The sequence below is a fragment of the Nicotiana sylvestris genome, chromosome 5, assembly GCF_000393655.2.
Source record: "Nicotiana sylvestris chromosome 5, ASM39365v2, whole genome shotgun sequence".
Taxonomy (NCBI): Eukaryota; Viridiplantae; Streptophyta; class Magnoliopsida; order Solanales; family Solanaceae; genus Nicotiana; species Nicotiana sylvestris.
In genome coordinates this window covers 42,101,442-42,113,927 of record NC_091061.1, presented here as the reverse complement: position 1 = coordinate 42,113,927, position 12,486 = coordinate 42,101,442, and the positions used below count along the sequence as shown (strand labels likewise).

The window sequence follows — 12,486 nt, the reverse complement described above, 5'->3', positions numbered from 1 at the left end:
AGTCCCGCAGAGAGAAGATGTGTAGGTAGTTTGAGTGGTTGACGCAGGGGGATATGACCGTGACCTAGTATGAGATGAGGTTTTATGAGTTGGCTCGTCATACCATTTGGATGATTCCGACAGATCGTGAGAGGATCAGGAGATTTGTGGATGGCCTTAACTACCATCTCCATATTCTGATGACTAGAGAGAGAGTATTGGGTGCTACGTTCGAGTAGGTGGTTGATATCGCTCGTGAGATTGAGATGGTTCACCATTGGGAGCGAGAGGAGAGGGAGGCCAAGAGGCCTCGATGTTTGGGCAGTTATAGCGGTGCTCTTTCGAGGGGCCAGTTCCAATATGGTAGAGGTCATTCTTTTAGGGCTGCTCAGTCGACCCGTCCAGAGTATCGTGGGGCATCTTCAGGTCATGGTCATCATGGGTCTCAGCAGGGTCAGTTTTCATTCAGTGCCCTCCCAGCTCAGAGTTCATCTCGTGCCCCATCAGCTCAGGGTTCTTCTGCACCGAGTGCATCTGCTAGTCACTCCGGTGCGAGGGGTTCCCTTCAATCCCCATCTCCAGCACCAGGTAGTTGTTATGAGTGCAGAGAGTTTAGATATATTAAGAGGCAGTGCCCTCGACTTCGTAATGGTCAGTTTCAGTAGAGGGGTCATCCCTCGACCTCTGCTCCAGTTACTTCACCGCCTGCCCAGCCAGCTAGGGGTGGAGGTCAGGCAGCCATGGATCTCCCTAGAGGGAGAGGTCGATCAGGCGGTAGCCAGGCTCGTTTCTATGCTATTCTAGGCAGGACAGATGTTATTGCTTTAGACGCTGTCATTACAGGTATTATTTCAGTCTGCCACAGAGATGCCTCTGTATTATTTGATCCCGGTTCCACCTATTCTTATGTGTCCTCATATTTTGCTCATTATTTAGGTACGCCCCGAGAGTTTCTTGCTTTACCTGTTCATGTGTCTACCCCGGTGGGCGATACTGTTATTGTGGACCGTGTATACCGGTCATGTATTGTGACTATTTGGGGTCTAGAGACCCGAGTTGATCTATTGTTATTGAGCATGGTGGACTTTGATATTATTTTGGGCATGGATTGGTTATCTTTGTGTCATGCTATTCTAGACTGTCATGCTAAGACAGTCACTTTGGCTATGCTAGGTGTACCACAGATCGAGTGGCGTGGCGTGACTGATTATGCTCCTAGTAGAGTGATCTCTTTCTTGAAGGCCCAGCGTATGGTTGGGAAGGCATGCTTTTCATATATAGCATTTGTGAGGGATGTTGGAGCTGAGACTCCTAGTATTGATTCTGTTCCCGTTGTAAGGGATTTTCCCGATGTGTTTCCTGCAGACCTGCCGGGCATGCCACTGGACAGGGATATTGATTTTGGTATTGACTTGGTGTCAGGCACTCAGCCCATTTCTATTCCGCCGTATCGTATGGCACCAGTAGAGTTGAAATATTTGAAGGAACAGCTTCAGGAACTTCTAGATAAGGGGTTCATTCGGCCTAGTGTGTCACCGTGGGGTGCGCCGGTTCCCGTTTTGTGAAGAAGAAGAATGGAACAATGAGAATGTGCATTGATTACAGGCAATTGAACAAGGTAAAAATTAAGAACAAGTATCATTTGCCTCTCATTGATGATTTATTTGACCAGCTTCAGGGAGCGAGGGTGTTCTCTAAGATTGATCTCCTTTCGGGCTATCACCAGTTGAAGATCATGGATTCAGATATTCTTTCGGGCTGCCCAATGCCCTAGCAGCGTTCATGCATTTGATGAACAGTGTATTTCGACCTTATCTGGATTAGTTCATTATTGTATTCATTGATGATATTCTGGTGTACTTACGTAGTCAGGAGGAGCCCGCGGAGCATTTGCGAGTTGTATTGCAGAGATTAGGGAGGAGAACCTTTATGCAAAATTCTCCAAGTGTGAGTTTTGGCTCACTTCAGTGGCTTTTTTAGGACACGTGGTGTCCAGCGAGGGTATTCAGGTTGATCCGAAGAAGATAGAGGCGGTTTAGAGTTGGTCTAGACCGTCCTCAGCCATAGAGATTTATAGCTTTCTTAGGTTGGCAGGCTATTATTGCTGGTTTGTTCAGGGATTCTCATCCATTGCATCGCCCTTGACCAAGTTGACTCAGAAAGGTGCTCCATTTGTATGGTCGGACGAGTGCGAGGAGAGCTTTCAGAAGCTCAAGACAGCTTTGACCACAACTCCAATGTTTGTTTTACCATCAGCTTCAGGTTTATATACCGTATATTGTGATGCTTTGAGAGTTGGGATTGGTTGTATATTGATGCAGGAAAGTAGAGTTATTGCTTATGCTTCTCGTCAGTTGAAGCCCCATGAGAAGAACTATCATGTTCATGATTTGGAGTTGGCTGCCATAGTTCATGCATTAAAGATTTGGAGGCACTACTTGTATGGCGTATCTTGTGAGGTATTCACTGATCATCGCAGTCTTCAGCATTTGTTCAAGCAAAAGGATCTTAATTTGAGGCAGCGGAGGTGGTTTGAGTTGCTTAAATATTATGATATCACTATATTGTATCATCCGAGAAAGGCCAATGTGGTGGTCGATGCTTTGAGCTGAAAGGCGGTGAGTATGGGCAGTTTGGAATATATTCCAGTTGGGGAGAGACCCCTTGCAGTTAATGTTCAGGCCTTGGACAATCGGTTTGTGAGACTAGATATTTCGGAGCCCAATCGGGTGTTGGCTTGTGTGGTTTCTCGGTCTTCCTTATATGATCGCATCAGAGAGCGCCAGTATGATGACCCACATTTGCTCGTCCTTAAGGACAGAGTTCAGTATGATGATGCCAGAGATGTGGCCATCGGTGATGATGATGTGTTGAGGATGCAGGGCCGGATCTGTGTGCCCAATGTGGACGGGCTTAGAGAGTTGATTCTGGAGGAGGCCCATAGCTTGCGGTATTCCATTCATCCGGGTGCCGCGAAGATGTATCAAGATTTGAGGCAGCATTATTGGTGGAGAAGAATGAAGAAAGATATTGTGGGATTTGTAGCTCGGTGTCTCAATTGTCAGCAGGTGAAATATGAGCATCAGAGACCGGGTGGCTTGCTTCAGCGGATTGTTATTCCCAAGTGGAAGTGGGAGAGGGTCACTATGGACTTTGTGGTTGGACTTCCTCGGACTTTGAAGAAGTTTGATGCTATTTGGGTGATTGTGGATCGACTGACCAAGACCGCGCACTTCATTCCAGTGTGTACTACTTATTCTTTAGAGCTATTAGCAGAGATATATATCCGGGATATTGTTCGGTTGCATGGTATACCAGTGTCTATTACCTCAGATAGAGGTACTCAGTTTACTTCCCAGTTTTGGAAGTCTGTTCAGCGAGAGTTGGGTACTCAGGTGGAGTTGAGCACAGCTTTTCATCCTCAGACGGACGGGCAGTCCGAGTGTACTATTCAGATATTGGAGGACATATTGTGTGCTTGTGTTATTGATTTCGGAGGTTCATGGGATAAGTTTCTACCCCTTTCAGAGTTTGCCTACAACAACAGCTACCAGTCGAGTATTCAGATGGCTCCGTATGAGGCTTTGTATAGGAGGCGGTGTAGATCTCCAGTTGGTTGGTTCGAGCCCGGCGAGGCTAGGCTATTGGGAACAGATTTGGTTCAGGATGCCTTAGAGAAGGTGAAGGTGATTCAGGAGAGATTTCATACAGTGCAATCGCATTAGAAGAGTTATGCGGACTGGAAGGTTCGAGATGTATCCTATATGGTGGGTGAGAAGGTTTTGTTGAAGGTTTCGCCCATGAAGGGTGTTATGAGATTTGGGAAGAAGGGGAAATTGAGTCCTCGATTCATTGGGCCTTTTGAGGTGCTTCGGAGGATTGGGGAGGTGGCTTATGAGCTTGCGTTGCCACCCAGCTTGTCGAGTGTGCATCCAGTATTTCATGTTTCTATACTCTGAAAGTATATTGGAGATTCGTCGCATGTTTTGGATTTCAGCATGGTTCAGTTGGATGATGATTTGACTTTTGATGTGGAGCTAGTAGCTATTTTGGGTCTTCAGGTTCGAAAGTTGAGGTCAAAAGATATAGCTTCAGTGAAAGTGCAGTGGAGAGGTCGGCCCGTGGAGGAGGCTACCTGGGAGACCGAGCGGGAGATGCGAAGTAGATATCCTCACCTATTTGAGGCTTTAGGTATGTTTTTTGACCCGTTCGAGGACGAACGTTTGTTTAAGTTGGGGAGGATGTGATGACCCGACCAGTCGTCTCATGAGTTACTGCTCCGTTTCTCCCATTTTCTGCTTCTTTATGCTTCACTTTCTGTATTTGGTGTGATCGAGTTGATTTGGATTGGTTTGGGTAGGAAATAAGACACTTAGTCTCTTTAAGGAAAGCCTAGTTTGGAAAGGTCAACTGGATGTTGACTTATGAGTTAGAGGGATCGGATGTGATTTCCGGTGGTTTGGTTATTTTCGGGGGATAATTTGTGACTTAGGAGTGTGATCGGAAGTGGTTTTGGAGGTCCGATGTATAAATAGGCTTGAATTGAGTAGTATTTTGGCGAATTCCGGTTGATAGGTGAAATTTTGATCTGAGGGTCAGAATGGAATTCCGAGAGTTGCAGTAGTTTCATTATGTCATTTGGGATGTGTGTGCAAAATTTCAGGTAATTCGGACGTGTTTTGGTTGGGTTTTTTATGAAATGCGTGTTTCGGAAGTTTTAGAAGAACTTAGGCTTGAATTCGATGTAATTCGATGGTTTGGGTGTTGTTTGAGGTGTTGTGGTGATTGGAATGAGTTTGGATGATGTTTTAGGAGGTGTTGGTGCTTTTGGTTGAGGTCCTGGGGACCTCGGGGTGATTTCGGATGGCTAAGCGGGAAGAATTTGGACTTGTGATGTTGCAGATTGTTGTTGTTCTGGTATTTTCGCACCTGCGGTTTGGAAGCCATAGGTGCGGTGTTGCATATGTGGGCTGGAGGTCGCAGAAGCGGAAAGGTAAGGCAAAGACTGGGATCGCAGATGCGAATAGGGGACCGCACCTGCAGAACTGCAGATGCGGCTATAGGACCGCAGATGCGGTCAGGCTGGACTTAAGGAATTCCACAGAAGCAGAGGTAGGACGGGAGAAGCGGTACCACAGGAGCGGTTTTTGACCGCAGAAGCGGTTATGACTGGGCAGAAGGTATTTAAGTTCTTCTTCGCGAATTTTTGAAGGGTTAGTCATTTTCACTTCGGACTTGGAGAATTGTGGGCGATTGTGTCTTGGTCCATCATTTTCACTTCTTTACTATTGGGGATTGTGACTTGGTCCGTCCCGAGTGATGCTTTTACCGCGTATTTGATTGAAGCTTATTTGTTATCATCATTATTTGGAATGATTGCCGTATTTGGTCTTCGTGCCAACTATTTGAACCCTCCGGGGAGTTTTATCATTATTTCCTCACTGTTTTGACTTACTACTTGAACTCAGTCGTATCGTTTTTCCACTATTTTACAACTCAGCCACTTTTTACTCGGTTTTGAAACTAAAATGATATATTAAATGATGTTTTGGGCTGAGAACTAATGTTTTACTAAATGCCCGAGAGGCTTATATTATTTGTCGATTGAGTATGGCCAAGGGCCAGATGTGAGGATACTATGGGATCGGGTTGCGCGCCGCAGCAGTATTATGTTGATATTGATATGAGGCCGAGGGCCTAGTTGATGCCACGAGATGGCTTGATATTGCGCTTGGGCCGTAAGGTGCCCCTCCCGAAGTCTGCACACCCCCAGTGAGCACCATCGACGACAAATAAATGGATCGGGCTGCGCACCGCAGCGGGTACTGTAGGGTACCGTACTATGTGTTGCATTTCTTTATTTGACTGTCACTTATCTGCTTATATGTTGTAGTATCTTTCATATTTTGATTAGATTGGTTTATCGCTTCCATATTACTTGTTTTAAATTGTCGGATTATAGATTACTCTGTGTTCTTCCATGATTTCTTATTCTCAGCCATTATTTATGTTTATTACTCACTGGGTCGGAGTACTCACATTACTCCCTGCACCTTACATGCAGATCTAGGTGCATCTGAGGCTGAGTGAGGATTCTTCAGTTGAGCAACGTATATCCGGGAGCATCGAGGTAGTAGCATGGCGTCCGCAGCCCTGATCTCTCCCTTCTATCCTTTTGTTTCATCCGCATTTCCCTAGACTGATATGTATTAGATTGGTAAACCTGTATTAGAGGCTCAGACTTGTGACACCGGATCTATATGGGCTATGTAGTAGGATTATTATTTGAAATTTCACATGTTTAACTCTTACTTCAGACTTCTAATATGATGATTTGGTAAACTAACTGTGATGGCTAGTAATGAACTGCATGAGAAATGGGTTAAGGTTGTTTATTGGTCAGGCTTGCTTAGCAGTGTGTTGGGCGCCATCACGACCGGGGGTTGGGGTCGTGACATCTATAAGTTGGAGGCTACTTGGGAATTTAGTAATAACACCCTTCTTTGATATTCTAGATCGTGCTGCAACTTGTTATGAAACTAATCCCTCCCTAATTAGTGGTGCATTTTTCAATCTTTCAGTAAATGGCACCTAATAAGAAAGCGAGAATTGGCCAAGAAGCCAATGCCACCTCAGGAGTGGCTGATGACTCATCGCTTGATACCGCGGGTGAGGGTATCCGCCCTGCTATCACCCTACCTGACTCTTCTATTTCAGAGCAGACTACCCCGGTTCCTACCCCTGCGGAGGGTACCACTACCACTATTCCTCCTATTGATACTTATGTTCCGCCTCCAGCCACAGCTTCCAGTTCTGGTATTTTTGATGGGGATATTAGGGGGGCTATTCAGATGTTGACTCAGCTAGTGGCCTCTCAGGCTCAGAGGTCAAATGTTGCGCCCAGTTCATCTAGGCAGCAAGGGGATTCTACTAGTTCCAGGATGAACAGATTTCTTCAGTTAGACCCTCCAGTGTTTACGGGTGCCAATCCAGAAGAAGACCCTCAGGATTTTATTGATGAGATGCACAAGACCATCAGGGTTATGCGTGCAACTAAGACAGAGGGAGTAGAGTTGGCTTCCTATCGTTTGAAAGGGGTTGCCTATGCGTGGTTTGAGTTATGGGAAGATTCCCGCGAGGAGGGGAGCCCTCCGGCAAGGTGGAGCAAGTTTGTCGTGTAGCATAGTTTGAAAATCTGAAGCAAGGTAGCATTAGTGTGTAGGAGTATCACATGGAGTTTGCTCGTCTGTCCAAGTATGCCATCCATATGTTGCCCACAATGGAGGCTAGGGTACGTCGGTTTGTTTAGGGCCTAAATCCCTTAACTATTAATGAGCTTCTACGGCTACATTGAATCCTGACATGAATTATAGAAAGATGGTAGCATTTGCTCAGGTCACAGAGAATTGTAAACTGAACAACAGGATGGAGAGAGAGGGTAATAGAAAGACTCGGTCTATGGGCAGTATGGATGAGTCACTCGGTGGGGGAAGATCAACTTTTAGGGGAGGATCATCTGGGCCATCCCATTCTGTTGCACAATCTTCAGCCAGTGCACCGCCATCAGGGCCAAGCCAGCAGCAGTGGAGTCGTTTCAAACTCGGTTAGGGCAACAGGGGATCCCATCAGCGGGGTCGGTCAGGAGAGAGGTCCTAGCAGCAGCAGAGGTCCCCGTGCCCCAGGTGCGCGAAGTTGCACTCAGGTATTTGCTATTTGGAGTTACCTATATGCTATGGATGTGGGATGAGGGGTCATATTCAGAGGCATTGTCGTGCATTCCACCAGGGAGCGGGTAGGGGCACAGCTCAATCATCTAGTCCAGTAGCTACTACATATTCAGCACCCTCTCCAGTTTGAGGTACCCCAGCATCCACATGGCGTGGTGCAGCTAGGGGTGGTACACAGAGTTCAGAAGGACCCAGCCGGTTCTACGCTATGAGTGGTCGCCATACTGTAGAGGCTTCTCCGGATGTTGTTACAGGTATTCTGACTGTCCAATCTCATGATGTATATGCACTTATTGACCCCGGTTCCACCTTGTCCTATGATACCCCTTTTGTTGCAATAGAATTTGGGATAGAACCGGTTCAGCTTCATGAGCCATTTTCAATGTCTAATCTGGTGGGTGAGTCCATTACGGCTGCTCGAGTTTATAGAGGTTGTGTTGTTACGGTACGGGGTAGGAATACCGCGGCCGATCTTATTGAACTAGGGATGGCCGATTTTGATGTAATAATGGGAATGGATTGGCTTTATTCATGTTTTGCCAAACTCGATTGTCGGCTAGAACCATGAGGCTTGAATTTCCTAATGAGCCTGTTGTTGAATGGAAGGGAGATAATGTAGTACCTAAAGGTCGGTTTATTTCCTACCTTAAGGCCGCGAAGATGATCAAGAAGGGGTGTATCTATCATTTAGTTTGGGTTACGGACACCAATGCCAAGGCGCCCAGCCTTGAGTCTGTATCAGTTGTGAATGAATTTCCGGATGTCTTTCCAGATAAGCTCCCTGGGATTTCGCCAGACAGGGAGATTAATTTTGGGATTGATGTGATGCCAGGCACGCAACCTATATCAATTCCTCCTTACAGAATGGCACGGGCAGAACTGAAAGAGCTAAAGGAACAATTGAAGGATTTGCTAGAAAAAGGTTTCATCCGGCCAAGTGTGTCACCGTGGGGCGCACCTGTCTTGTTTGTAAGAAAGAAAGATGGGTCGCTGCTGATGTGTATTAACTACCGGCAACTCAACAAGGTCACAATCAAAAATAAATATCCTCTACCAAGGATAGATGACTTGTTTGATCAATTGCAAGGTGCTACGTGTTTCTCAAAAATTAACTTGTGATCTGGGTATCATCAATTGAAGATAAAGGAATAGGATATTCCAAAAATAGCTTTCAGGACTCGGTGTGGGCACTTTGAATTTATGGTGATGTATTTTGGGCTAACAAATGCCCCGGTAGCTTTCATGGATCTTATGAATCGAGTCTTCAAACCTTTTCTAGACTCCTTTGTGATAGTATTCATTGACGATATTCTTGTATATTCCCAAAGTCTAGAAGACCATGCTAACCATCTCATGGCAGTTCTGCAGACTCTTTAGCAACATCAACTGTATGCAAAATTTTCGAAATGCGAATTCTGGCTTGAATCTGTCACGTTCTTGGGTCATGTCGTCTCCAGGGAAGGAATTATGGTTGATCCTCAAAAGATTGCAGCAGTGAGGAATTAGCCCAGACCTACCACTCTAACTGAGATTCGCAGTTTCTTAGGTTTGGCTGGGTACTATAGGAGGTTTGTGGAGGGGTTTTCTACTCTTGTCTCTCCATTGACCAAATTGATGCAGAAAGCAGTTAAATTCCAATGGTCTGATGCTTGTGAAAGGAGTTTCCAAGAACTGAAATCAAGATTGACTACGGCACCGGTGTTAACCCTGCCATAGGGTACAGAGGGATTTGTTGTATATTTCGATGCTTCAAGGATCGGGCTTGGGTGTATGTTAATGCAACACGGCAAGGTTATAGCTTATGCTTCTAGGAAACTCAATAATCAAGAAAGGAACTATCCAACCCATGACTTAGAGCTTGCGGCAGTGGTGTTTGCACAAAGGATTTGGCGACATTATTTGTATGGGGTGCATATGGATGTATTTATGGACCACAAGAGCCTTCAATATATTTTCAAGCAGAAGGATTTGAATCTGAGACAAAGAAGATGGCTAGAGTTACTCAAGGACTATGACATTGATATTCTTTATCACCCGGGGAAGGCTAATGTTGTAGCGGATGCTCTTAGTTGAAAATCTATGGGGAGTTTGGCTCATTTGGAGGCTTATCAGAGGCCGTTGGCCAGGGAGGTTCACCATTTGGCTAGCTTGGGAGTTCGCCTTGTAGACTTTAATGAAGGAGGAGTAATTGTGCAAAATAGGGATGAATCATTGCTTGTGGCGGAAGTGAAATAGAAGCAATTCAACGATCCATTGTTAGTAAAACTGAAGGAGGGGATTCATAAACACAAGACCACAACTTTTTCCTTTGGCACGGATGATGGTACCGTACAGTACCAAGACTGCCTATGTGTTCCGGATATTCACGGTCTTTGAGAGAGGATCATGGAAGAAGCTCACACTTCCAAGTACTCCATGTACCCAGGTTCTATGAAATTGTATCATGATATCAAGGAAATTTATTGGTGGAACAACATGAAGAGGGATGTGGCGGACTTTGTGGAAAAATGTCCGAACTGTCAGCAAGTGAAGGCCGAACATCAGAGGCCCAGTGGATTGGCCCAAATCATAGAGATTCCAATGTGGAAATGGGAGACGATCAACATGAATTTCGTGGTAGGGTTGCCGCGCACTCCGCGCAAGTTTGACTCAATTTGGGTGATTGTGGACCGACTCACGAATCAGCACACTTCTTGCCATTTAAATCTACCGACATAGTGGAACAGTATGTTCAGTTGTATATCAAGGAAATAGTCAGGTTGCATGGCACTCCAGTCTCAATCATTTCAGATCAAGGGGCTCAGTTCAAAGCCAACTTTTGGAAGAAATTTCAGCAAGGTTTGGGCACGCAGGTAAATCTTAGCACAGCTTTTCATCCTCAAATCGACGGGCAAGCAAAGCGGACTATTCAAACACTTGAGGACATGTTGCGTGCTTGTACTCTTGATTTCAAAGGTTGCTGGTATGACCATTTGCCACTCATAGAATTTGCTTATAACAACAGCTTCCATGCTAGTATCCAAATGGAACCATTCGAGGCATTGTATGGTAAGAGATGTAGGTCTCCCATTGGGTGATTCGAGGTTGGAGAAGCAGAATTGTTAGGGCCGGACCTTGTGCATCAGGCTATGGAGAAAATCAAGATTATCAAGGAAAGGTTGAAAACTGCTCAGATTCGCCAAAAGTCTTATTCGGACGTTTGTTGCAGAGATTTGGAATTCATATAAGATGATTGGGTATTTTTGAAGGTTTTCCCCATGAAGGGTATCATGCGGTTTGGAAAGAAAGGGAAATTGAGTCTGGGGTATATCAGACCATACAGAATCATTCAGAGGATTGGTCAAGTGGCATACAAGCTCGAGCTGCCACCCGAGATGTCATTGGTACACCCATTTTTCCATGTGTCTATGTTGAAGAAGGTAGTGGGAGATCTGTCCACTATTGCGCCAGTTGAAAATATTGAGGTTAATGAGGAACTTTCACATGAAGAAGTTCCAGTTGCCATTCTTGACAGGCAAGTTCGGAAATTGAGAAATAAGGAAATTGCCTCTGTAAAAGTGTTATGGCGGAACCAACAGGTTGAGGAAGCCACTTGGGAAACCGAGGAAGAAATGAGAAAGAAGTACCCACATTTGTTTGAATAGTCTCAATCATTTCTGATCGAGGGGCTCAGTTCACTACCAACTTTTGGAAGAAATTTCAGCAAGGTTTGGGTACGCAGGTAAATCTTAGCACAACTTTCCATACTCAAACCAATGGGCAAGTAGAGCAGACTAATCAGACGCTTGAGGACATGTTGCGTGCTTGTACTCATGATTTCAAAGGTAGTTGGGATGACCATTTTCCACTCATAGAATTTTCTTACAACAACGGCCTTCATGCTAGTATCCAGATGGCACCATTTGAGGTGTTGTATGGTAGGAGATGTAGATCTCCCATTGGGTGGTTCGAGGTTGGAGAGGCTGAATTGATAGGGCCGGACCTCGTGTATAAGGCTATGGAGAAAGTCAAGAATATTAAAGAGAGGTTGAAAACTGCTTAGAGTCCCCAAAAGTCTTATTCGGACGTTCGTCGTAGAGACTTGGAGTTCAAAGAAGATGATTGGGTATTTTTGAAGGTTTCCCCTATGAAGGGTATCATGCGGTTTGTAAAGAAGGGAAAATTGTGTCTGAGGTATGTCAGACCGTACGAAATCATTCAGAGGATTGGTCAGGTGGCATACAAGATTGAGCTGCCACCCGAGATGTCATTGGTACGCCCAATCTTCCATGTGTCTATGTTGAAGAAGGTAGTGGGATATCCGTCCACTATTGTGCCAGTTGAGTCTATTAAGGTTAATGAAGAATTATCGTACGAAGAAATTCCAGTTGCCATCCTTGATAGGCAAGTCCAAAAGTTGAGAAATAAAGAGATTGCCTCCGTGAAAGTGTTATGGGGAATCCAGCAAAGTGAGGAAGCCACTTGGGAAGAAGAGGAAGAAATAAAGAAGAAGTACCCCCACTTGTTTGGATAGCTATGTAATTAAGTATTTGTGTCCTATGAAGATGTTGAAATCTTACCTTCTATGAATTTTGTATCACATGGTTAGTTGATGATAATAGTGTTTCTTTTCTAGAAATGCATTGCTTATGGGGCCACGGTTGGCATCATTTTATATTATGTTGCATCTTTGGATTATGTATATGTTGATAGGATGCATTTCTGGGATTCTCTGACAGGTAGATAGGCCAAGTTACAAGGGTAACTCTGCCGAAATTTTTGAAAAATTTGGGAGTTAATC

At 45.0% G+C, this 12,486-nt stretch overlaps 1 protein-coding gene across 1 annotated transcript; it reads left to right on the top strand.

The window, feature by feature from the left end:
* Positions 1-7,914: 7,914 nt before the first annotated feature.
* On the top strand, positions 7,915-12,219 carry LOC138868559 (uncharacterized). The gene is made up of 5 exons (XM_070146116.1): positions 7,915-8,104; positions 8,479-8,628; positions 10,497-10,558; positions 10,955-11,220; positions 11,784-12,219. The coding sequence occupies exons 1-5, from the start codon at positions 7,915-7,917 to the stop codon at positions 12,217-12,219; spliced, it is 1,104 nt and encodes a 367-aa protein (XP_070002217.1).
* The last annotated feature ends 267 nt before the right edge of the window (positions 12,220-12,486 follow it).

Excerpts from the sequence above, each read along its gene's own strand:
- LOC138868559 (XM_070146116.1), top strand. The coding sequence starts at position 7,915 with ATGAGTGGTCGCCATACTGTAGAGGCTTCTCCGGATGTTGTTACAGGT. Across the intron at positions 8,105-8,478 it reads TTCAATGTCTAATCTGGTGG|ATAAGCTCCCTGGGATTTCG; the intron begins GTGAGTCCATTA and ends ATGTCTTTCCAG. Across the intron at positions 10,559-10,954 it reads AGCAAGGTTTGGGCACGCAG|GTTTTCCCCATGAAGGGTAT; the intron begins GTAAATCTTAGC and ends GTATTTTTGAAG.